This window comes from Barbatula barbatula, assembly GCF_947034865.1.
Source record: "Barbatula barbatula genome assembly, chromosome: 4".
Lineage (NCBI taxonomy): Eukaryota > Metazoa > Chordata > Actinopteri > Cypriniformes > Nemacheilidae > Barbatula > Barbatula barbatula.
Window position 1 is genome coordinate 10,872,043 of NC_136768.1, and position 27,023 is coordinate 10,899,065.

The 27,023-nt window shown below is 36.7% G+C and overlaps 1 protein-coding gene across 2 annotated transcripts in view; it reads left to right on the forward strand.

Annotated features, from left to right (window-relative positions):
- The window catches only part of LOC306892831 (thyrotropin-releasing hormone-degrading ectoenzyme-like), an 83,834-nt gene that overhangs the window by 38,377 nt on the left and 18,434 nt on the right, over positions 1-27,023 (forward strand). The window contains exons 6-10 of one of the 2 annotated variants that reach the window (XM_079454147.1): positions 3,514-3,627; positions 10,874-11,011; positions 12,536-12,601; positions 17,494-17,559; positions 23,001-23,188. In XM_079454147.1, coding sequence (XP_079310273.1) covers positions 3,514-3,627; positions 10,874-11,011; positions 12,536-12,601; positions 17,494-17,559; positions 23,001-23,188 — 572 coding nt within the window. The remainder of the gene's footprint in view (positions 1-3,513; positions 3,628-10,873; positions 11,012-12,535; positions 12,602-17,493; positions 17,560-23,000; positions 23,189-27,023) is intronic. The other variant, XM_079454148.1, reaches the window with a different exon arrangement.

A 27,023-nucleotide genomic window follows, 5' to 3' on the forward strand; every position in this document is an offset into this window, starting at 1 on the left:
ATATATATATTGTGTTAACCCTGAATATTAAGTAGAAATCTATTTGAATACGTTTTTAGAATTGATATGGTATGTTAAATCTTAAGTACGGTAGCTTACACTACTTGACGGCAATTTCCAGTTCCCAGCATGCTTTGCGTTGGACTGCATTTAGAAATTTAGTGTTTTGAACTGTAATGCTATTATATGTTTTTTAATAAAGATAACAACCAAATGGTGCGACTGCCAAACTGATAATCATATAACGTTATAAATGTATTGCGCAGAAATGTTATATTTCGAGCAGAAATGTTGTATTGCACAGAAATGTTATATTGCGCAAGTGGCATATCCAGTCGCTTCATTTCGTCCCTCCTTCAGCCATTTGCTTATCTATGAGTGCCCATGCCCCCCAAATACATAATATGCGTGGGTGTACAGCCAGTGTAGATGCATTTAAAGCTATTGGTTATGAAGAGGAAGGACGGTTCATTTATAAAGTAAATAAATAGGTTTTGCCTGCAGAATTCAATCATTTTTACAAAACAGTCCGTTTCATGAACGTTAACAGTTTGGAAACGCATGTGTCACAGTATTAGATCCGTATATCCATATACTTGCTCTTAAAGGGGCATCAGCATATAAAGATCTCTTTTTATAATGTTCATCAAACAACAAAGGACGGGCCCAAAACCCTCACTGGTATTAAAGGAATTTGTGTTTTCCTTATATGACTTGTTAAGATAAAGAAAAAAGTAGCATACAATAATTTAGCTGTTAAAGATGTGCTTTAAATACACTTTACAGAATAAAAAGATGTTCAAGTTCACACTTGAAAGAGTGTTGAAGGAGTGTTTATGTATAAGCAATAAATTCAATAATCTTAATATCTTAAACAATTATTTTCATTAATTTGCAATTGATTTACTAATGTTCTAAACATGTTTAGACATAGTTTTAATGTTTATTTTTTCTTGCCTTGCCCCAAGACTACCAAACTTTGGCCTGGTGCCACCAATATAACAGCAGTGCCACCTCTGTGAAATGTTAGTCTACAGCCCTGTTTTAATGTTAATTTATCTTTAAGATTTAAATGTACATGTGCTTAGGCTGTGAGAGAATCTATGGATGAAGTAGTCAGGACTCCATGTTTGTTCACTCTAAAAGGATGGTCATCAAACAGACTTTAATCCCACACATTCATCATCTGCATGAATTGTAAAGGAACCATTGGATAACTGACCATGCATGCAGCTTGCTCATTTTTCACCAGCTTTTGTTTGCAACCCCCATGTTGCTGAAAGCTTGAATTTTAAAGTCTTTTGTTATGGTGGATTGTGTATGAGCCTGTTGGAGATGTTGCGAAATTTCAGCTCTGCATTGTGTTCATAGGTGCTGTTGTTGCTTTGATACGGAGTTCAATGAGTGAAACAGATAAGCGGCCCACCAACACAGCTTTCCTCACTCTTTCTATTTGTATTGTTTTCTCTTTTGTATGGATGAAAAATCACCAGCTCTCCCAGATAATACAGCTTCCAGCAGCAGTATACAGTAAAACGCTTTCACGGGGAGCCATAAAACAAACATATTGTTTGCGACACAGTAATAAGGTGCATCTTTAATGCTGCAATTTCTGGGGACAATTGAGATCATGCTGTTCGCAGAATACTAAACCTCTGTTTTATGATAAAAAATAATTGAAAGTAGGTGGTAGGAAAAATAATATTGACCACTGACACTGTTTACAGAAAACTGAAAATGTGCAGAGCTGTGCTGCGGTATGTCTAGTGTTGCACAGCTGTGATAATTGTAAAGAGCTGTTTGTAAATATTATTTGGCATTCAAGAATATCTTAAAGCTTGATCAGTGAAGCTTTGTGCTGTGCACTGTTGATCAGAACATCAGAGTGGGCGGGGCTTAAATTCATCTGACAAATTGATTGGCTCCTAGATTGAGAATGCAATAGATCAGCACACATCCAGGTCTTATTCTACTATATATTAAAAGGTCTGCCTTAAAACCAATAATCACGTTTGTACCTACAGAGAATTGATAAGTGGCAGGCGTGTTGGTTACTCTGTAGTGTTATTGTATGGTTTATTCATCATTCTTTCTGGGGCATGAGTCCACCTCTCTCTCCATTGTCTCCATTCTGCGTCATTTTAATATCATATAACTGTAGACCAAGGTTATTTTAGTTGACTTCAACTTCATTGAAACAGTTCTTGGCCACCATTGACTACCATATTAGGAAAAATTGCTTCCTAAATTTCTTTGTTCCGTTGAACACAAAAGAGATTTTGAAGAATGTAGGAAAGCAAACAGTTCTAGGGCACTTTTGACTACTGTTGGATTTTTTCTTCTATGGTGGCCAAGAATGGTTTGGTTACAAGCATTCTTCCAAAGAACAAATGCAGATTTGGAACAACTCGAGGGTGAGTTAATGATGACAGAATTCATATTTTTATGACAATTCTCAACTGCTTTGGAAAGTTGTATAACTTGCAATAGTTCACCTAAAAGAACTAAAACGTCATAGGCTAATTCTTAAGCTGTACAAGATGTATATGAGTTTGTTGAACCATCAAGATGTGAATGGCTTTAAATGAACTCAAAGATTTGTCCCAAATTATCCTTGTGTCCCCGTATTCATTTCGGTACTAACATGCTTTTGAAGACATTTACTATCACACTGGAGTCATCTGGTTTGGTCTGATTAAAAGCAAACTGAAGTGCATGTAAATTGCCTTAATGTTTCTGAATAACGTATGAATATCCCATTAGACTGTTTGAGATGTTGCTATCAGATGAAAGAGTGCTGACTGCTACAGAGATCCAGCTCCCACTAGAACTGAATTTGTTTTAAAATACCCATAACCCTGCTTAACCCACTGTCATCTGCACACGATGGCAGGAGTTCAAGAGTTCGGACACTTTCTAACTTCCAGATGGGGCGTTCCATAATCGAAAAACATTTTTCCTCCGGTTCTGACTGTTCATTTTACAGTGTCCTTGGCAGAGAGCCGGGGCATGAACACTGTGTGATATAAGAAAAATGTTCTCTAATTTCACAGCTAAAGGTTATTGATTGTTTGGGCTTCTATTAATCATACTTTAGAAGCTCTGCCTGCTTCTCAATGTTCTGTGAAGCCTTTTGTGAGCATTTTTTCTTATTTGGAGAAAAGTACAGTTTTTGTAAGATGTCTGTACTTCTGCTTTACAAGGTGCCAATCCTTTGTCATATCTCTAACGTGACAGTTATAGAGTATGTTTACATGTTACACTTTAGTCCAGATTTAGTCCATCTTGTCATACATTATGCAGTGCAATAGTATATGGTTTACTGGGTAGCCTTTCATTATTTGAATTGTCAAACAGGCAATTGTTGTAAAATTGTTCATTTAGTCGGCTTTAAATTTACTATTTCTTGTGCCTTCTCTCTTTTATTTTGCCAGTCCACATAACACTATATCTCTATAATGGTCACTCTTGTTCTCTGTTGGTGATTGATTGTTCAAGTTTTCCCTTGTCTAGTGGTTTGGGGATCTAGTAACACCCGTTTGGTGGGAGGACGTTTGGCTAAAGGAGGGATTTGCTCATTTCTTTGAGTACATCGGGACAGACTTCCTCTTTCCAAAGTGGAACATGGTAAGATGTTTAGCAATTTCTACTAATTTAAATTGACACTGTGATTCATTAATAATGTTTCGTGAATTATCCACTGAATGGAAAATGTAATCAGATTGTAAACTAGAGTTTAACTGTGTCTGAGAAAATCTCACTGGCACTTTGTAGATGGTACAGAGTTTAAAATAACTGCACAAAAGTGGAAATAAAGTAAAAGCACAAAAATGACAACATTAATACAACAAGTTAATCATTCTTTCGATAGAGCATTAGCAAAATAAACAAAAATGTGATCATTCATAAGTACCACGGGGACATTTTTAGTAATACATTGTATGGGTCAATATAATAGATCTTTTTTTAATGCCCAAAATCATTTGAATATTAAGTAAAGACTATGTTCCATAAATATATTTTGTAAATGTTCTACCGTAAATATATAAAAAAACTTTCTTTCTGAGAGTAATGTGCTATGCTAAGAACTTCATTTGGACAACTTGCAAGGCGATTTTCTCAGTATTTAGATTTTTTTGCACCCTCAGATTCCAGATTTTCAGATAGCTGTATCTCGGCCATATTGTCCTATCCTAACAAAACACACATCAATGGATAGTTTATACAGTAAATTCAGCTTTCAGGTAATGTGAAAATCGAAATCGAAAATGTCGAAATTTACCCTTAAGACTGGTTTTGTTGCCAGTGCCGCAATTTTTTTTTCTGGATTAGATAAATTTTTAAAGAACAAATTGGTTTCAAGCTTGACTTCATATAAAGAAATATATGAATCTATTAATGGTGATCTCTGTTAGTGTATTTAGCTTCATTACCATAACAGACTGCATACGGTAACAGCATATGTTAATGATAAATGCTTTTATCTTTATTTCTAACGGCTCAGTGTCTACGTATCGCTTATATTTTCAGTAAAATCCACCTCTGAGTATGTTATGAAACGATTCAATGACAAATGGTTCTCGCTGCTTTTGTCTAAGCGTAATGGTGCTAGCTATTAGCATAATGCTATTTTGCTTGAGTGGCCTGTAATGCAGCTGTGTTGAAGAGTGATACACTCAAAGCTCTGCTGATGAAATTGAATAAGTATGTAAATTATCCGTAGCAAATCACGACACCGTTCTCTGACGCTTTTTACTGCTGGAGTCATGCTTATTGAATTATGTTTGTGTCTTCTGCTTGTGAACATGAGTCAGTAACTAAGTGAGCTACTGTGAGCTTCAGTAGCATGTACATTACGTTGGACCTGTTGTCATGACTTAAATACATTCTATTAAAGACAGCAGTGTACATTAATTTCTACTTGTGTGCATGAAATTAAAAGGTTGGCTACCTTTAAATTTTCTAAAACTTAACATGGACAAAACTGAGATTATTTTCACCGGACCTCCGTCAGTCACTAAGAACATTCCTACCAATTTCACCTGTGTGATCGCTGGCTCTCATATCAAACCATCTAGTACTGTTAAAAATCTCAGTGTAATCTTTGACTCGTCTCTATCTTTCCACTCTCACATTAATTCTATCACTAAATCAGCATTCTTTCATCTACGCCGTATCGCTCACCTCCGTCCCTTCATTAGTACCTAAGATGCTGAAACTATCATCCATGCTTTTGTCACATCACGCCTTGATTACTGCAATGCACTTTTCATTGGCTTATCTGTCAGCTCCATTTCCAAATTGCAATATATCCAAAACTCTGCTGCTAGAATACTAACCCACACCAAGCGTTCTGCACATATCACCCCAATTCTGCATGATCTTCACTGGCTCCCGGTGGCTTACCGTATTAAATTTAAAATTCTCCTTCTCACTTTTATATCTCTGCATGGCTTGGCTCCTCCTTATCCCTTTAACCTGCTCCTCCCCTACACCCCGACTCGCACTATACGATCCTCTGACTCTTGCCTTCTCGTTGTCCCTCGGCATCGCCTTGCTTCAATGGGGGGGCCGATCATTTAGTGTTGTTACACCCAAAATGTGGAACTCTCTCCCCCGATCTCTCTGTTCTGTTAACACTATCTCTGAATTCAAATCCATGCTCAAAACTCACCTTTTTTCAGAATGTCACAATTCATAATTATTATTTTTATTTCCATTTTTTTTTTTATGTGCTGCCCATTCACCTAATTCTTATCTACTGTTGTTTTGTCTGCTGTCTTTGTCAACCGCCTTTTTTGTTGTTTGTTTATTGTAAAGTGTCCTTGAGCTCTGGAAAGGCGCTATATAAATAAAACGTATTATTATTATTATTATTATTAAGGACAATGTGCTTTGATAATGCAGTCGTTCAATGACTTTAAAGGGTTAGTTCACCCAAAAACAAAAATTCTGTCATTTACTCACCTTCGCATTGTTCTGTATATGTATACATTTCTTTGTTCTTATGAACACAGAGAAAGATATTTGGAAGAATGCTTGTAACCAAACAGTCCTGGAGCCTGTTGACTGCCATAGTAGGAAAAATTACTTTATAATTTACATTGTTCTGTTGGACACAAAATATTATATTTTGAAGTGTGTGACTGCAAACAGTTCTGGGGCACTTTTGACTACCATTGTAATGTCTCCTACTATGGTAGTCAATGGGTCCAAGAACTGTTTGGCTACAAGCAATCATACAAATATCTTTCTCTGTGGTTAACCAAACACAGACATTTATACAGATTTGGAACAACTAGAGAGTGAGCAATTCATGACAGAATTCTCATTTTTGTGTGAACTATCCATTTAAGACAGTTTGCTAGCCCATAGCTTAGCGGTTGAATCCAATTTACTAAAGAATTTTTTCCAGTTATGCATGTATAAACTTGATTTTTAATTAGATAAACATGAATAAAGTTCCTCAAAGTTCTCATTACAGATACAACTCGTATACTGTACGCTTCAACACAATTTCACTAGACTTCATAACTATTTTACGAGGTGGCTAATTCCTATAAATTCGTTATCCATATGTTTAAGTATGATTTGCTTTTCCGCCAGTGACCTAAGGTTTAGGGGTGGTGTTAGGGCTGCGGATTCAGTGTTGCTTTTTTCTAACAGTCATATGTTTTCGTATGATTTACATCATACAAATGCATGCGAATTAGCCACATCGTAAAATATGTACAAATGCACTCGAGATCGGGTTGGTATGCTCATATACACATGCACACATCGACCATCCCGTTCCATCCGTCTTAGTATTTCTATATTTCCTGCACCAAGCCACCTTGGTCATGGGGCATCAGCCAAGCATGGAACATCATTTAGAAACGTCATTTCAGAGAGCGATTGGATCTTTCACATCTAATGACCTCTGATAGAAACACTTCAGCAGCTGCTGATGGGACTATAATCATTTTCCTACCACAATATGTATATTTCACACTTGAGCAGGTAGTCTAAACTAGGACTGGAATATGATATGGAAAGCTGTTTAAGAGGTCATTAAAATGGGTTAAAGGTCCTTCAGCTGCTCGTAACATCTGAACTGCTTCCTCTTTGTCATGTTCATCATGTATCCGACATTGCTCCAATACTACTGATCAGTTTAGTACTGTGGCATTTTTAGGGAGCGTTGACAGGAACGGATGATATTATGATGATGATAAGCAGATCTAAGTATCATTGAATGTAAACACCTTGTTGAGTGCATATATAGAGCAGATGGAGGCTCTTCTCATCCACTGATTTGAGAGTCCACATTATGTGACTCCCATAAATTCAACTCTACCTCACCAGCTGTTGGATGGCTTTCTCTCACTTTCTGTCTCTTCCACGTTCTCTGCCACACTGTATTCACATACAGCACATTGTTTTGTTCATTTTAAGAAAAGCTTTGTTTGTATGTGTTGAATTTGTATCTAATTCAATGCAGCAAAACAAAAATAAATGTGACATGGGGCATGGACAATTCCATGCAAAAGGTTTGCACAATTCTGGTAGTACAAATGTCAATATTTTGCGAGGTCTCTATTAAAGTTTTTAAAGATATTTTTTTATTTTTAGTGCATTTATTTTCATAGTCAAGCTAGTTTCGCTTTCAGAATGATCACATCCATAACTGTACATATTCTCCATAAATAGGCACATCGAAATTAAAATAAAGAAACTATTACTTGTTCTACGAAGAGTCATCTCTCTATTATTGCTTCCGGTTTGTGCATTTTAATTCACGGTAATCCTACAAAGTATGTCGTCTCTCAAAAATGGTGTCCTGATGGTTAGACTCGATTAACACAATATAAACAGATGTTTTAATATTGGTAACATACTTTCTATGAGCGTTCATACTGTACTGTATGTCACATCCATAACGCAAAATGTCACATCCATAACACACCTTTTTTTCCCTTTTTAAAATAAAAAATACTTGTGTTTAACAAGGGTTTAGTACGATATAAACAGATGGTTTAATATATTGGTAACACATAAATTCTCTGAACGTTCATACTGTATGTCACATCCATGAGGCAAAGTGTCACATCCATTACAAACGTTTATTTACAATTTTTAAATAAAAAACATATGCACAGACTGATATTTTTAACAAGGGTTTAGTACGATATAAACAGATGGTTCAATATATTGGTAACACATACATTCTCTGAGCGTTCATACTGTATGTCACATCCATGAGGCAAAATCTCACATCCAATACACACATTTATTTCTCTTTTTAAAATAAAAAAACTTGTGCATAGACTGATATTTTTTATGTTTACAATCTATTAACAAGAGTTTAGTACAATATAAACAGATGGTTCAATATATAGGTAACACATACTGTACATTCTCTGAGCGTTCATAGTGTATGTCACATCCATTAAGCAAAATGTCACATCCATTACACACGTTTATTTCTCTTTTTAAAATTAAGAAACCTGCGCATAGACTGATATTGTTTATGTTTAGACTCTTTTAACAAGGGTTTAGTACAATATAAACAGATTCAACATATTGGTAACACATACTGTACATTCTCTGAGCCTTCATAGTGTATGTCACATCCATAACGCTGGATTTGCCCAAATATTAACCTGTGAGAATAATTTAGTCTGGTTTAAAAAGTAACTGTCCGACAGGAAATGGAATAAGATGCGTCACAAAGTGTTTTACAAGACCCGATCACCATTAGATATCTAAAACTTAAATGATCATTAAGCTACTTCCTCCAAATTGCATTTTCTGATATTAAATATGAATGAAGAATTATTGTAACAGTCCATTATGCAATGCAAGTTTCCTTTTTATGTGATGTATCTACACGTTATCGTACCTAAGATGAAATACCATTGTAAGGAATGTCACCCTTCATTAACTGCAGCCTTTAGTAACAGAAAGAGGATGGATGTCAAGAAAGAGCTCATTCATTCCAGTGCCATCCAAGAGAAACTTTCTTCTAGAAGCAAAACAAAAAGCCACCCAACAACCACAGATCAATTTTAGTATGTTTACTCTCACGTCTCTGTTATTGATTTCTAAGCACTACTCTCTTTTATCATACTTTTAATGGTCTATTGCACGTCGTGTAATTTCATTAACCTGCTTTTATCAGAACTTCAGAATGTGAGACGGAAAAGGATGACGGTAAAAATGAGTAATCAGGTTTCACTTTGTATTGTTGTTCAAACAGTAGAATATTAAAACGGAGTGTTTTAAGCTTTCCTGTTGCTCAGTGGTACGAGTGTGGCGCCAAGGTTGTGGGCAATCCCAGGGGATTGCACATATTTAGAAACAAATGTATAAGGTAATGCTATGTAAATCGCTTTGGATTAAAGCGTCTGCCAAATGCGTAAATGTAAATGGTAAAACGGGTTCATACAAATGCTGCTACTTTCAATTGTTTTTACTTAGTTTACTATAGTTTTAGTAACATAAAATGGTTTCGATTAACATTTATTTTTGGATTTGTTTTTTGTTCAAGACGAAGACCCTTTATTAAAATACGCTGCTCTGTTGGATAAATGTTCTCAATAGGATTTTTAATCAAGCTGTCAAAGCTTTAATGAGCATGAATTAGAATCAGAATGGCTCAGAGTATAAACTTATTCTTTATAACACAGGATTGTTTTCGTGCGGTCTCACGTCTGTATATAACACCATATCAAGTAATAAAATAATACAATCTTAATGTAGTTTTTATTTAAACTGTCATTGTGACTGTGATCAGTCAACACAGATATTGTGCTGGTGGGCCCATTAGGAAGATGTTCTGAATATGAACCTGCAGTGTAATGCTTTCATTTATAATTCATATGATTCACATTTAATCCATTCTCATTTACAGTAACTGGCAAACACAATTTGCAGAATGATATGCTATTGTGGTGTTGTATTAATGCTATGCTAATTCTAGTTTAGCTAACCTGATATCTTCAGTTATTCTACAGTTTATTTGCTGAATACCATAATAACCATGTACAATAGGCTAAGATGTCGTCACATTTTCGCTTATTTGCCGGGGGAGATCACTTATTTACGAAACGCGTACAGTAGAGCAGTTTGTCCGTTTAGGGCTACTGTAGAAACAACATGTCAAATTGCATGTAAGGGCGATGTAGATAGAAATAGCTCATTCTAAGGTAAAAGATAACGCTTCACTATGTAAGGCCTTTGTACACTTCTGAAGACATAGTTATCCAGAGGTTGTGCTATTTTTTTTTGTTTGACAGACAGGCTCGTAAATAATCTGTCATAAGCTATTATCACCTGTCGTGCTTATTAGCATGTTCGGGACGTCATCACGCTGTACTTGCGTTTACTCTCGGAACTTGCTGTATTTTAACACAACTGAATGCCCAATAAAGCCTTTGTTGTTTATATTCATTTATATATTTCACGTTTTGTTGTCAGACATAAAATTATAATTACAGACAAATGCTCATATGTCTAGTCAGAAACAATGACAGGTGCTTGTAAATGGTGTTTTGTACTCACTCATGTACGGTCATGAATGTTCTGCCGCTCACTCAACAGTGAAGATTCCAAGAGAGACATTTATCCACGCTAATGAATGGGAAACACACGTCCCTTCGCGATCGTGTTCTGGGCGGTGTATTAGCCTACGATCACGCTCTAATGAAGAGCAATGACAAAACGGGGAGTTCGAAATTGCCCTTGTTGTAATCCGTCAAAGTGAAGGACAGCCTTCAGAGTTTTCCATCACTTGCAGGGAAAATCCGTCAATAAGCTTTAAATAACTATACAGTTTGTTAAGCTGTAAAAAAAGGAAATCCAACTGAAACTCCTTTTCTCTTATCCACAGGAGAACCAGAGATTTCTGACTGATGTTCTACATGAGGTGATGTTATTGGACGGTTTGGCTAGTTCTCATCCAATCTCTCAAGAAGTGTATGAAGCCACAGACATCGACCGGGTGTTTGACTGGATTGCGTATAAGAAGGTATATGCACCTCTTTAAATCTAATGTTCTTATGTATCTTATTTTATTTAAGTGAAGTCAAACTTTCTTCAGCTTTGCTTATGGTTGGTAGGATAATCTTTTTATTTTTTTTATTGTTTCTTAATAGTCTAAGCCAAAACATCCCATTCCTGGAATCTACGATGCTCTGTAGACTCTGCTCAGTTCCCTCATTCAGACTAGAGATTTTTGTCCATGTCATCAGGTCTGCTTAGAAAGTGTTATGAACTCTTGTCAGTCACAGTGTTGTGATCCTGACATTCGGCAGATAACCTCCTTCCACTTTAAACACACTGAAATATCATAACACTTCACAAGCTACTGTAACAGGAAAGGTGGAATGTTAAGAGATGGGGATACTTAATTGGAAACTGTCTAACTTCTTTTTCTTTTCCTTTTTTTACAGTGCTCTTTTCTTCATTTTATATACATGTATAAGTAACTTGTTAAAGCTCCAGAAAGCACATGCATGCATATTGCATTATTAAAGTAAATCAAAGTTGAAAGTAAATCAAGCACATTCCAGCGCTAAATGCAACTTTCCAGATGCAATTTAAGCTGGACTGATAACATTGTTGCTTTTTACCGTAGAGAAGTTTTATCACTTATGTTTTAAAAATTGCATTATACAATACACACAATACTCGTCACAATAAATGTTTCGTTTTTGCATAATAAGATAAATATTTCGAACAAACATTTTGGTAAAACTTTACAATGAGGTGCTATTAGTTAACATTAGTAAATGCATTTGCTAACATTAGATAACGAATACAAATTAAGTTTTTCAGCATTTGTTGAGTGAGGGATAATGTACTGGCATCTGGTTGTTATCGCAGATCAGGACCAGGCTTGAAGCGTAGGGTCTTGTATCACACTGAAGGGCTTATTTCGTGATAACAGCTGGCTGCTTGTTCATTATCCCACTTATAACACAGCTACTTACCAAATGTGATGAAAACAGGACATGGAATGTGATCTTGAAATATTGTATTAGCTCATTTTTACCGTTTACTTCCAGTTTAAGGTAAGAAACGACATTCAGATGTCACGAACAGAAAATTTGGTTAAATCTTTTGTAAATATAATGTCATATATGTTATTAAAAGATATATTTTACATTTAATTTGTCCCAAAAAAACGATCAAAATGATTTGCTGCATCCGGGTTACTAGTTTTGAGAGGTTACTATCTGGTAATAACGAATCGCACATGTCGTGAATGGCCAATCAGAATCAGGTATTCCAACGAGCCGTATAATAATAGAACCTTATTGTAAAATGTTACCGTGGTTCTGCGGTTAAAATGAATGTCATTGATTTTCTTTAAAGTGCTTCATTTTCTAATTTACTCCAAAGATAATTTAATGCATTTATTGTCTTCTGTTGAAATGACAGCAGTGGGAGTCTGTAAGTGAACGGAAACCGTAGACCACTGGGAGAAACAGAGTACAGCAGGTATAAATGAGAATCTTTTATTGAATGCGTGTTTATTGTGTGTCTGCAGGGAGCCGCTCTGATCCGTATGCTGGCTAATGTCATGGGCCAGCCGGTATTCCAAAGAGGACTCAATGTAAGTCGGTTGCTCTCTTCTCGCTCTGCTTTTTTTTTTCCATTTCTCTTTATTGTCACACGGATGCTTTCACACTGCAGACATTTTTCTCCCATCTTAGGAAGGATTGTTACCTTATGAATATGCGTATAAGGCTCTGTGTATGAATTATACATTATAATGATTGTACCCTTTAAACAGATTGTGCTGTTATATGTTCAAAATATTTTTATTTAGTTTCTTGCTTAAAGTTCTTTTCAAAAGCTCTGTCCTCATTTAACCCTGAAATAAACATTTTCATGGATGACGAATGTCAAGGTTATTTTTTATGATTCCGGCCACAACATTTTCATTCGAGGAAAAATCTTCGAATCGAAAATAGTGGATTCACATTTATGATTGCATTATGCTATTCTGAACAGAATGTAAAAAATGAAACTAGGAGATTTATTGCAAGAATATAACCGATTTTAGAACATTTCGTATTTTGTTAAAGATTCTTAAAATACATCTCTATGTAAATGAATAAAATCCTTTTTTTTTGTTATTAAAATGAAAAGAATTAAAGAAGAAGAAAACCCTCAGAGAGAACCCAAAAGCAGTTAAACCAATATAGATTGAACGGACGTCGTATCGTAAAAAAAAAGCGCCATAGCTCTACTATACATATCGTACATTTTTCATATTGCGATATGTGATACTTCCATATATCTTTGCACCTATAGTTGACGGTTAGATACACTTATTTTATCGTACAATCTGACAATTAACAATAAAAAATGACCATAAAATTTATGTAGCCGGCTTTACAACCTCAATGCTTCAAACATAATGATCTCAACAAGTGTTAAATTCACAAGCATACTCAGATTCTTCTGAGTGTCACATGAGGTTTTGCTACGAGCATTTGGATAATTACACTCGCTTCTCAGTTTACGTGCATTTCTTATCCTTAGAGCTGTAACATCTTGTTACCGTGTTAAGTGCCCGATTGAGCTGTAAAATTTGTAAAATTTCATATCTATGATCATGATCATAACCATTTCTCTAGTAACCTTCTTCTTATGCTGATGGTTTTGTCAGGCTGTTCTAAAAGCAGCTTTGTCTATAGGTGCTCTCATCTGTTGAGACTGTCATCGTTCGGCACAAACAGAGTCCCCGCATAGTCGTGAGTCATCATCATTGTGCTCTGGTGCATTGATTCAGGATGATTTGGTAGTGACGTTGAATGAACGTTGCAAAAACTAGTTCCATTAACCTAGCTGATGTGGTGATGAATAAATAGAGCATTGTTTTCTTCTCTGTTTGTTGAAGTTACACATCATTCTTCAAGTTCACACAACCTAGAGGATTAAGATGCCTGCTGTGAATACAACTTTTTCACCTTCAACAGACGGATGAATCTCTTCAAGTGACTGCTTTTTATGGTTGAGATGCTGTTGGTTTTCTGGGCTATTTTTTGAAAGGGGTTGATGTTGCAATTGGTGACTGATGATGCCACGATCAGGTCATGTTGTCTGTAAGCTATATTGTTTTAAGCTTTGTGCAGTATTTCCTATTCTAAAATGATACAAGTGACGGTATCAAAAACACAAAAGTTAGTTTTGTAGTTTTGTAGATTCACATTTCGTGTCTAAAACGTGAGCCGCCTTTCTCCTATTATTGCGCTCTCCTGGCGTCTGCCGTTGCTAAGCAAACAAGGGCCACGGTAGCCGTTGAGACGGAGGTATAAACCAAAGTTTTATAGATTATAGACTGTTTCGTCGGACATGTGCCTTAATATTAATTTACATTATTATTTTACTGAATTTAATACAATTATTATAAACGATTTGTTAATTTTGTTGTTTGTTCATTTTATTAAATAAACGATTTTGTTGAATGGGTCCTGTAGTTTTGACGCATTTAAAGAAACCGTATGGTACCTTGACATCTAGCGGTTGATCTTGGTATCGCAGTCTAAATTTAAAATATTGCAGAGACTTATTGCAGGTGTACAGTTCTTCTCGGTTTCTTTTGCTTGTTATCAGAAATAATCTACAGGCACTCCATTGTTTGAATGGTTACCGGAAGTTAACTGCAGTCCACAAATGCGCTGTGAAACACTGTTCACAGAACTTGTCTATTTTAGTTGGTTGGTTCTTATCACATGACCTGCGATGCGCGTACGGCATTCTGAAAAGTTTAGATATTTTCATCTCGATTTGGCGCCGACGTGAAATGTGAAAGGCCTCTCTCTGTGCGTGCAAACAAACATAGGCATTTGTATAACATTGACGTTTAGAAGCTGTTCTCGGCCCATCTTCTTTCTATAAGAGAGTGCATTGCTTTAAACCAAAATTTCAGATATTTCATGTAATAAGAATGCAGGTAATAGGAAATGGCTGACTTATAAATAGGGTACTGGACAAGTGTGCTTTAAAACTGTGGCATTTGATTTGAAACAGCAGGAAGCTTTTTTCATTGATTTGATGGTCCATTGTCCTGTTTGTCAGTGCTCTGAGGGTTCATGACAGCCCATGAGATCCCAGCAGGTATTGGGAGCCCACAATTTATTCTAAACATGAAATGCCCAGATTGCCCTCCATTCAATTGCCGACTGAAAGACAGGAAGAGTTTGTGCAAGATCCATTTCTTCCATTTTCCTTTCCATCTTCTGATCTCCCAGCCGTCTCCTCCGTCAGCTCTTTTTCTCCTCTCATCCACACTGTGTTTAGCTGCTGTCTTCTGTCTCGCGATTCTTCTGTCTGTCTTTCTTACACAATGATTGATGGGGAAAAAGAGCAACACCTCACCAAACAATCCACCTCCATTGCCTCAAAATTGCTCTTATATGCAGGAAAATTGTCCACATATTTCCACATCGCTTCTGAGGCAACTCATTTAGGATGATGAATAATGAATTATTTATGATCTGCTTTGGCTGTTGTGATGAAGATGTTTGCCGAAAACTTGAGATTTAGCTCTGAGGGACTTGCGTAGCGAAAGCGATCAATCTTTCGGTTCACTTCATAAGCCGTTTAGATGTGCAGCATCAAGAACTGAATACAAATGGGGTTGTTATATCTGTTGTTTTATACTCGGTGTCTGGTTCTGTCCTTCTTCAAAATGAACTGATTAAAGCAAGATAAACGTTTATTAAAACTATAACACTAAGGTTTCAAAACCAGAAAAAGTTGTTATTTATAAAATGTACTATTTTCGACCAATACTTTACATAGTCTTATACATAGTTTATGCTGTGTGGTATTCGTTATGATAAAGTGTTTGCATAGCACCTTAGATTAGCGCAAAAGTCAAACTCTTTGGGGTCTGTAACTGTTGGAAGTGAAGGTTTTGCCAATTTCGATCATTTAAAATTAAGTATTTTGTAAACGTTCACAGCTCAGAAAGGTCTCTGAGTTTTAGTATGTATTCTTATTTTGTCCCTCTCTGGGACCTATCGTTAACTCGGCGCAAGTGTTTTTGCTAGTTTCAGCCAGACGCAGATCTAATTTTCCTGTCCTGTGCCGCGTTGGTTAAATAGAAAATGCATTTGCGCTCATTTGTGCACCCGTGGGCATGTTGGTCTAAAAAGGGGTGTGCTCAGGCAAATTGTTGGCGCAATGCTATTTGAGGAACTGAAAATAGACTGCGCAACTGTGCAATATTTTTTTTGGAAAAATCAGGAACATTCTGCTTACTACACACAGAGGGACACGCAATAATGCCAAATATTTTCCAAAAATGAATACAATGTAAAAGATTATTACTGTGGACGTAAAGATCAAAATCTGGCTTGTCCTGTAGATGGTCTTTTTCTTTAAACTATGCAGAAAGTGGCACCTTATATTTTTATGAAATGTTCGTAGTGTTTTGAGGCCGCTCTGTCCCCCTTTGAAATTCACCTCTTGTGCATCCTGTATAAACAGCATCAGGTTTGGTTCCTACGTTGTTGCGTTGCTCACGTCCAGTGTCAGCACAATCCTTATGGAAAATAAGATGAGATATTTTAGGTCACCTGATTCCCAAAGGTTTGACCAATCATCTCTGACACAAATCATACAATCGTTGATTTGAGAAGTTTTATTCTTTTGAAAATATGTACTATTTACTAAACATGGAATTTTCACTGCGTCTTAAGCTAATAAGAGGAAACATCTTTGTTTCTGTAGTCTCCGTTGGATCACTGTGGTCTGAGTTGTATTTATTTATTCAGCAGGGTCTCCTGACTCCAGCAACAGGGAGCGGATCACAGTTCATGGGTTTATCGCTTGCAGTCACTCGACTTGTGTAATACAGCAGGGAAACGACGTTTGCTCCAGATATTTTTATCAGATGATGGATAAATGCGCAGTCAAGGATCAGACTCTTTTTCATGCAGTCTACCCCCTGTAATACTGCTACTGAAGGGCAGAACAGAGACGCTGATAATGTAGCGTTTGTCTGCGAGGTTACGTCTTTAACCCGAGTGCCCACGGGTGATAGAGATTTATCAGCTCACAACATTACAGAACTCCCACATTCTGTCCTATCACAGTGCTATTTGTGGGGGGTGTTTGCGTTCAAAGTTCGGTAAAATACAACTTTATCCTTTTGTAGAAGTGAAGTTTTGTTTCATGTTGTTAATATTACCGAACGTCTTGAATTCTGAAAGATATGTGTTTGCACAGTGTCTTTATCACGCTGTGACACGCTGATGCAGCATCGAGCCGAGCAACACAATTTGCCTCTAATTGGCCTCCTTATGGTCCTCCTTGAACTGACAGCCAATCACACCCAAACAGCTGGTACTAATCTGCATATATGAGACTTTTGAGGATTATCATTGTTATTGTTGGAATGTACAGTATTTGGCCACCTGCGTTCACTGTTTAATAAAATGATTTTTTGCTTCATTTGTTGATCTGCGTGTTTCTCTTGTCTGTTTGCAGGATTACTTAATGACGCACATGTACGGGAACGCGGCGAGAGATGACTTGTGGAACAAATTCTCTGAGGTAAGATACACATTCTGGTCTTGTTGTGCGTCCTAGCTTCCGCATGGAAGACCTCTCTCTGGCGTCATAACTGGGGTCAGCGAGCTCTAAGTGACGAGTAAAATGTGTCTAGCCGACTTCATACATTTATTTGAGATTCATAAACCGCATTGCTTATAGACATCAATTTATGCTGAGTGAAACCACCTACTCACATCAAGGTTTTAAAGAAAAAGCCGGAAGCAGTTTAAGAATCTGGGTTGATTTCGATTTCTGAAGATTCACTGTATAATTTGCTTTTGAAAGATGATGTTTTCCTACTGTACTTGTGATGTTAAGATACTGGTTTAGAAGTATGATCACATTTAATCTATAAAGCTGCTGAATATGCTGATTCTGGCAATTCGATGCGCTTTAAATATCACACGAGGTTTCTTTATAAGTGGTTGGTGAAGTGTAACGTAATTGCTGAAAAATTGATGAGTGTCTGTGGTAAAACCGGCAGTGTTTTTCTGTCACATCTGGTGTAGCTAAGAATAACTCAAGAACAATTCTAAGAGTGATTACTTTTGTGCAACTAGCTGAAACCTTCACAATTTCGACAGCATACTGCAGTCACCAGGAAGACTATCCCTGTGGAGCTTCGCTTTGATCTGTTAAATGAAGTTGTGTATGGGGGCTTCTCACAAAAACCTTGATTTGAAGATGTCAAACATGATTTTCTTAAAAACACTCGCATCAACACATTTTCTTTTTATTAGTTAAAAACAAGGCATGACATGTTTAAAATAATTAATACAATTTACTGTCAATTTAACAAAAAAATTTAAGAAAGGGGCCTTGAAAATCCTCATTACCGTAATCATGTAAAACTGTTAATCGCATTTCATGTTTTGCTGAGTGGTTTCAGTGGTTTCAACTTCTGCTCCAATACAAATAATCATTTGTGAGGTTGGCTGTTGATTTGGCCGTGTCTGTTTCTCTGTCTCAGACATTAAAACTGTGGAAAACATTCGTCTGAAAAACAATGAAAGCATCAGCTCACAGCACAGAGTTGCTCTTTTTAAAGTCTTAGTGCTCATCTCACAAAGTGTCATGTCTTTAATGAGACTGCTTTCAATCACCATCTCGAACTTATTATACTTTGTAATATACGACAGCAGGGCATTTAGCAGGTATGAAACGTTTTGTCATTCAGATTTGTTTGTTTCTTTGTTTCCTTTTTTTGGATGCCAAAAGATTTAAAGGTAAATTCATGAGAAGGACTCTGAATGTGCAGGAAAGTAACAGTCTGTGACAGGCCATCATCTAATGAATACTGATATGTGCTCTGTTCATTAGCTATTCATGAAATCTAATTTGCTACAATAATCTGGCAGTGTTGAGCACCCACAAAGTCCTTTGTCAAGCACACGACCCATCGCTGAAGCGGCTTTAACCTTTTTAACCTATTTAGGCCAGGACTAGGGTACAGAAAAACCCTGAAAACAGATGCGTCCGTACATGAAACGGTCTCCTCGCATCACTCGCAGTTGGCCAAAATGTCCCAATACTGTGCAGCCCCTGGCATTAAAAAACAAGGCCCGTATTCACAAAAGGCTTAAGGCTAAAAGTAGCTCCTAACTTGCCGATTTAGGAGAAACTCTTAAATATAATGGCTGTGTCGGTCATAATTTTAGTAAATATGAGCAAAGAAGGCTGTAAAAATTAATCTGCATTGTTTCTCCATTTTAAATTTTATTAACTAAATCTGCAATATTCCAACATTTCATTAAACTACAACTATTTGAAGAATATCACATTATGAAAAAACTGTAATAAACCCTGGTCACAATAATTGGCACCTTTTATTCAAAACCTTCTGCAACCTCCATGTGCACAAGTCTTTTCTTTTACCCCTGTGTGCACCAAACCGATCTTGTGTTATTGCTGCCAAAAAACTATTTTTCATTTCATATGGCCATAGACCCCAGTCCTGCTTGAAGTTCCAATATGGCAGATTAATATGGTGGAGTTTGTTTTTGCATGAGAGCAGATGATTTGTTTCTCGTGTGTCCCAAACAACTTGTCGTGATGGAGTTGTCCTTTATATTTTTATTTAATGCTTTCTGACCCCAAAATTCAATGGATTACTTCAATTCTCCATCTGTGATCTTTGAAGAATCTTTGGCCACTCAAATTCTTCTCCTCGCTGTGCATTGAGACAATATAGACACACATCCAGTTTCAAGCAGATTTTCAACATCTCCAGTCCATTAAAACTTCTTGATCATTGCCCTGATGTTGGAAATTAGATGTTATATTGTTTTAACTATTTCCATTTTGTTTTTTGTGTAGCTCAACAGAACTATATTCTTTGGTTTTATCCAGTGTGATGAATGATTAAGTGGGTTTGGGCTTTGTGTTACCAATATTTATTCTCCTGTGCAACAAGATTTCATGAGGGCAATTCCAATGTTATGGACGTGACATTTTGCGTTATGGACGTGGCATTTGTTACGAATATATTGAACCATCTGTTTATATTTGACTAAACTCTTGTTGATAGAGACTAAACATAAAAAAATCTCAGTCTATGAACAAATTTTCTATTTTTAAAATGTAAATAAACATGCTTTTGACAACATTATGTTTCTAGTCATATTAGTGTGCTAAGAAAATGTAAAACTCAATGGGACATACTTGGGAGATATTTTACTCATAAGAATTTCTAAGGGTGCCAATACTTGTGACCATGGTGTATTAGAGTAAAAAGAATCATAATGTGATATTCCCCCCACTTCAATTTGTTTTTCTCTAAAGAAATGTTGGAATATTGTAGATGTACCATCCTGATCAAAGATGTGGGAAGTTATCAAATTCACTTGTACATTTCTGTATAATTTCCTGAAGCAACAATGAATAGATATTTGCTCATCAATCATCTTATACTGTAAGAACCTGGTCAAATATACTGTAAATATTCATGAAGGCCAGGCAGATTTTTTTCCAAGCTATCTTAGAGCGAGTTTCCCAGTTACAGTGGAGAAGAGATGTGTCACATGCTCAATTGGTCCGGGCAAGCTGATGTTTGCAGAATGTAAGAGAGCCTGACAGAGCACTTTGCACTGGCCCACACCATCCGTCCGATCCCACTGGTCTCCACAGTTACTGATTCCCGTGAGGCAGAAATACTTTAGAGCTCCAGCAGTCTATAACATTTTTATGCCAAAATCAGTGTTTAAAAATACTTAAAATTATATAAAATAACTGTCCAAAACGGTCTTACTATCCACTTCAAGCATGGGCTGTTAACTAGAGTTGGACAAAAAAAAATTATTTTATAGATTCTAAAAAGCCATGAATCCATGTTTTTTCTGTATTTATTTCTGCATACGGTACTACTGGGCATACTTAACACGAATCCCTGTATCCTAATACATATCCCTGCCTGACATATCCTATAACTATAATATACTGTATAAGCCTAGAGCAATGACCATGAAACAAGTGTCAAATTAAACTCGTAACAGAGAAATAAAGGGCCTAGGCTGAAAAAGTAGGAGAGGGTGTGATAATGACAATAATGTGAACTTTCAATACCTGCGGTACAGAGTACACTACCGAGTCGGGGTGCTATCAGGCTAACAATGATTTTTAAAGGTAGACGGAAGAAGCAGAACAGTAAAACTCCTCAGACGCAGAGGTGTAAAAAGTACTCAAAAATGTTACTCAAGTGAAAGTACAAATACTGAGTGAAATCTTTACTCAAGTAAAAGTACAATATCTGGCCAGAAACATACTCGAGTAAAAGTAAAAAGGTTCCACATTAAAATTGTACTTGAGTAAAAGTAAATAAAACAAGTAACAATAAAACTATAGAGATTCTTGTTTAAGCATTTAATCTTTCACAATATGAAGTGAAAGAACCACATGCATTGTTTTATACTGCTTTAGAACTGATTGTACTTAATTGTATTTAGCTCTTGCAGTTTTATCAAACTATGCCGATTCTGATATGCAACATGCCAGTCAAGGTTGTAAAACCTCTGGTTTAACTTCAGCAGAAGCTCATTTTCAAGAGTCAAGATATTTGGTGAGTGGGAGACAAGAACACACTTCATCTCATACGAATCATTATTCATTCCACTACAAGAAGGTCACGGGTGCTCTTGATCCTGTGGCGGATTTTGAACTGTGTTAGCAGCCGAAACGTGTTCCTCCATTATCTTCCACTGATTATTTATTTCAGGTCCGAGTCAAGCAAGGCGCTGTGCATTGTGGTAATTGATGTGACATGACGCCACTTCGTAGCCAATGAACATGTCTGGCCAATTTCATTGAATGTTAAAACGAATCTCATTGGCTGAATTAATATCATTTAAATTAAACTGGTTATCAGCGCAATTCAGTTGTTCATTAGTAGTTAGATAAGATGAGTACTGAGTATAATGAGTAAATTTTGAGTATAAATAAAATTGTACTTTTTCTTTAAAAATGTAATTATGTAAAAGTATTCATTTTTAATTGTACTCAAGTACAAATAAAGTACAATTTCCGCTTATTTTGCAGGATGGAGGCTGCGACCCATTAATGTCATATGCCAAAATTATTGCTTCAATCAATCGATGAGAGGTATTTTTTAGAAATGGGAAGCCCAAGAAAAAAAAGAGTTGTTTGCTTGTTCTCATAAAAAGTCTCTGGTAATGCCTATGTATGTATTTGAAACACAGAGGACATAGATTACCTCTGGGGGGTCTTTTAGGGCCCTGGAGAAGCTCCTCCACAGAGGACAAATGCAGTAAGAATTGGCCGCTTCAACACCTCCCAAATGAAAGTCCAGAAGCGTTAAGGCAGAATAGCTGGATTTGGACTGTGAAAAACCATATCCGTATGGAATAATACAGTGCACCACAGACAGAGCATGCAAATCCCTGACACGTTTGGCTGATGCCAGTGCCAGGATAATTGCTTTCTTGAGAGACAATAGATTTCAAAAGGCGCTCTCCGAAGGCTCAATAGGCTGCTTAGACGTGACTTCCAGCATCATGGAGAGCTCCCAATAAGCTTTCTAGACAACAGCACTTTTAAAGAAGAAGCAACATTGTGTGAAATGTTTTCTTTCGGGACAAGGGTGAGTCACAAAATGAGCCGTGAGATCCAATTCTGTTTTAATTCTTTAAAATAGCAGGATCATCTTTCATCAGACTCACTCAATGAATCCAATTGTACTCCTTTACAAATCACATATAGAGATTTTAGAGAACTAAAAGTAGACGGTCTGAGTTGTTCGAAGATGTGCTGTTTAGAAGAGTTTTTAATTAAAGGTCAAACTATTGTTTTTTACTTTTTAGATTTTCTAGCAGCTTATTGACTCGTGACTTGTAAGGCAGTGAGAATCTGTTAAAATGCTTAATTAAATATTTAATTCAAATAAGATATTTCGTTTGATATTATAATGAGTTTGATGTTTTGTGTCGTAGGCCATGCAGAGGGAGGGGAAGGTCATCAACATCACAGAGGTCATGGACCGTTGGACCCTGCAGATGGGTTACCCTGTCGTCACCATCAGCAAGAATGACAGTCTTGTCAACACTGTCACCATCTCCCAGGAGCACTTTGTGTATGACACAGATGCCAAGATCAGAGATCCTGAGCTGTTCAACAAAAGGTAGTCCACTGACACGAGTTATGATGTGGAGGGAGAACAAATATTTTATGTTGGAAAATCTTGAAAGAAATCCACCATGTAATAATGCCATCTAAATGGTGGAGGTGTGATGCCAGCAGCAAAAACCCAACAAATCACCACACAGTCAGTGATGTTACCGCCTCGAAAGACAAAGACAGTACAGTTTCAGTACAGACGGAGGAAGAAATAGGATAAACAGTTAAAAGTGAGATTAGATTGACAACCAATACTACCTGTTATAAACTAGTCAACCACCACAAAAGATTTAAGGTTTGTTGGTTTATTGAAGGGATGACTGTTTAATGTTTAACAGATCTTTCATTTCTTTGCCTTTCCTAACCTTGCTAAACAAAACAGTTTTAACCTTAATTTTTGGAGAAACTGTCCCTTTAAACAGTCAGTACCACCAAACCATCTTGGGTTGTTTTATCAGCAGGGGCAGTAGTTTATAACAAACCTTTACTAGAAATAAGATCTCCCATCACATTTACACAAAATAAAGCAACTTTTTTTGTGAACAATGCTAACCCTTCACTTCCAGACCATTGCCGTTCAAAACTGCATCTGTTTCTGGCAGATAGATAAGTTTACTTAGAGTGATATACATTTACATTTAGGCATTTGGCAGACGATTTTATCCAAAACTTGCATTATCCTATGCATTTTACATAGGTATCTGCAATCCCCTTGCTTGTTGCTTGTTGAGAGTAAAGCAATCATTGTGTCCATAGGGACCATCCGATTTATCATCAGACACGTTCCTTCACTTAAAGCGATAGTTCAACCGAATAATAAATATTCAGTCATCATTTACTCACCCTCTTGTCTTTTCAAACCTCTCTGACTTTCTTCTGCAGAACACAAAAGAAGATATTTTGAAGAATGTTGTTAGCTGGCCCCCATTCACTTGCATTGGTTTTGTGTCCATACAATAGAAGTTAATGGGGCCAGTGCTATTCGGTTACCAATATCTTCTTTTGTGTTCTGCAGAAGAAATAAAGTATTTGCAGGTTTGAAATGACAAGAGGGCGAGTCCTTTTTGGGTGAACTATCACTTTTGTATGTGACACTCAAAACCCCCCGATCTGCCCATTTGACATAAAAAAAATGAAACATGGATACAAATGAAATGCCTATTTCCATTGTTTCATTTGTTTCTCGGAGACAATGTCACCTTCATCTTAAACCTGTCCTCCTACTCGTCTGAGAGCTGTGGTGTTTTGCAGAGGCATTTGAAGCGGTGACGCCATAAAAAATAATAGCAATGCTATGTAACCATTCAGGGATTTCTCCTGTTTCACCCCCGCGGATTTTAAGCCTGGAACCAGGCAAACAGCAAGAACACAGGGAGATTTTGCACCACTGGACATTCTGTGTAACACCTCACATAAGGCTTTGAGACAGCCTATAAAAATGTGCTGACAGAAACATTGGTCACGGCAAACATTTCATGGATAAGGTGGCTTTCAATCTACTTTTGGATGTTTCATGCACACTGCAATATGATTGAATGGTCTAGTTCGTAGAGTACTTGCTGTCTAGCTGAAGAGGTCCAAAATCTTCTAGACAATAGGAAGACATTGGAGATACCACAGAAAATTTAGTGAATTCCATGATGCTGCGTATCATTACAAAGTTTACAATTTTATTTGTTTTGATTTAGCATGTTAAACTTTAATTTGCATGGGACAGCATGTTCCTTGAAGTCGTTGGAGAGTGACCAAGATGATGTGAAGTGATGTTTATACTGAAGCATTGGAGACGCTCAACAACTTCATTGCGCCTCATTTGAATTCATCAAAGTTTAACACAGTCAGTTTGCAGATCTTGCGTTTATCTGCACAAGCGTTATCCGTGGACAGTTCATTTCAACTGTCAACATTCACTTCATTAACAACTTAACACTTTGTCACAGGCTTCCATTTTTATTTTCACAGCACAGATTTTGTGTTGAGTGGATGTTATAGTGCATATAAAAAAGGTTTTTGTGACACAAATTGATTTTCTCATTGCTGGTTGTAATTTGGACACGCAGTTACTGCTGTCAAACTTACAATGGTTGTCAAAAGTGCCCTAGAAGTGTTTGCTGCTACATTCTTCAAAATGTCTTCTTTTGTGTTCAACAGAACAAAAAAAAGAATAAAGTAATTTTTCCTACTATGGGACAGGATAAAAATGTGTAAAAATAAAAAATACATCTTTAGTGCACATTCAACTGCTGTTGTTTTTCTAAAACTCTGATCCATTAGGCAAAGTTCCTGAGGGATGTAAATAAACAGACGCTTTTATAAATGAACATAAACATAAACTTTTCACCAAACTTTATTTTCTTTGTGTTCTTCTTGAACACAGATTTATGTAAATGAATCTGTGTGTGACTTTATCTCAACACACACAGATGTTTCTGTTATTATAAGAATTCATAAGCATTGTGAATTCACACATGCTCATATACAGCATCTCTCTCTATAGACTCCTTAAAAATGCATTGTTTTAAATTTTCCAGTAGGATTCGTAAGATTTAAAGGAGTCATATGACACGGCTAAAACGAATATTATGGTTAGTTATAGATGTAATGCAACGCGTGTACACGAATTAAGGTTAAAAACAATGTATTTTCCAAATACCGTCCGTGTTTGTATCTCCTCTTTGCCCCGACTCTCTTAAACAAGCAGATTTTTCACAGAGATCATCGCTCTGATAAGCGAGGTGTGCTAAGATTGGCCAATTAACCAGTGCGTAGTGATCGGTCGAATACTTCAAGCGTGTGACGGAAATGTAACACCTGTTACCATATTCGGAACATCAGGTTCCAAAGCAAATGTACTGACACGTGATTAAATGTCATCGGTACTTCCTTTTATCAATTCGAGCACGAATCTGATCTGGAAAATGAAGATGATCAAGCCGATACATCTACTTTGCCAGCGCGACTTGAGCAGGATGTAAGGGATTGGTAAGGTTTTATTAAAAACACATTTTGTTAAATAGTTAAAACCCATATCTAACTGTTTTACCTTTTATATACGACTTTATACAGACTATAAAAAAATCATATACATCATACACAGTTTGTGTGAGAGAGAAACAAGCTTGCATTACAGCCGAGAATGGTAATGTAATAAAATAATGCCCTTCTTGATCAACCAGTGCTAAGCAACGTCTCGTCGCGACTCAACAAAGACAACAAACCCAATTATAAACACGACATTTGTTGGAACATAATTACTGATTATTTAATACTTATGTTGTCTTTATTCACGTTACGCGCGTGTCTGCATTTGCAGATCACACAAAGAAACAACATGACAAACTTAACTTGCGATAGTGCATAACAAAGTGTTTTACAATGAAAATATACTTACAGGCTCCGAATCTGTCTAGACTGTCCTTGCGAAGTTGAAATGGTTTTTAACTAAAGCTTTTGTGCACAGCCGGCCTTGATCTCTCCTAGGTTCGTGAAGCTGTCATCTGTGAAATGCGCTGCACACACTTGAATATTCAGATTGTACTGTTCATTAAGAGTATTGTTAATAAAATGTAACAATTCGTTTTTAATTGTCTCATCTTCTGGAAGGGCAAACAAAGATGATTTATTTTCGCAACGAAACACACAGTGTCTCCAGGATATGGCTGCGGTGACGATACAATGAGATTTACAAGTCGGCCCACCTTACTTGCGTATGTATTTGGGCGGTTTTAGCCAAATCATACCACGAAATGACGTACATTTGTGGGGATGCGGTTACATGAGGCGTTTCAGGCAGGTCTGGTTGAGCATTCGCTTTTATATGGAATGCATATTTTGTTCCG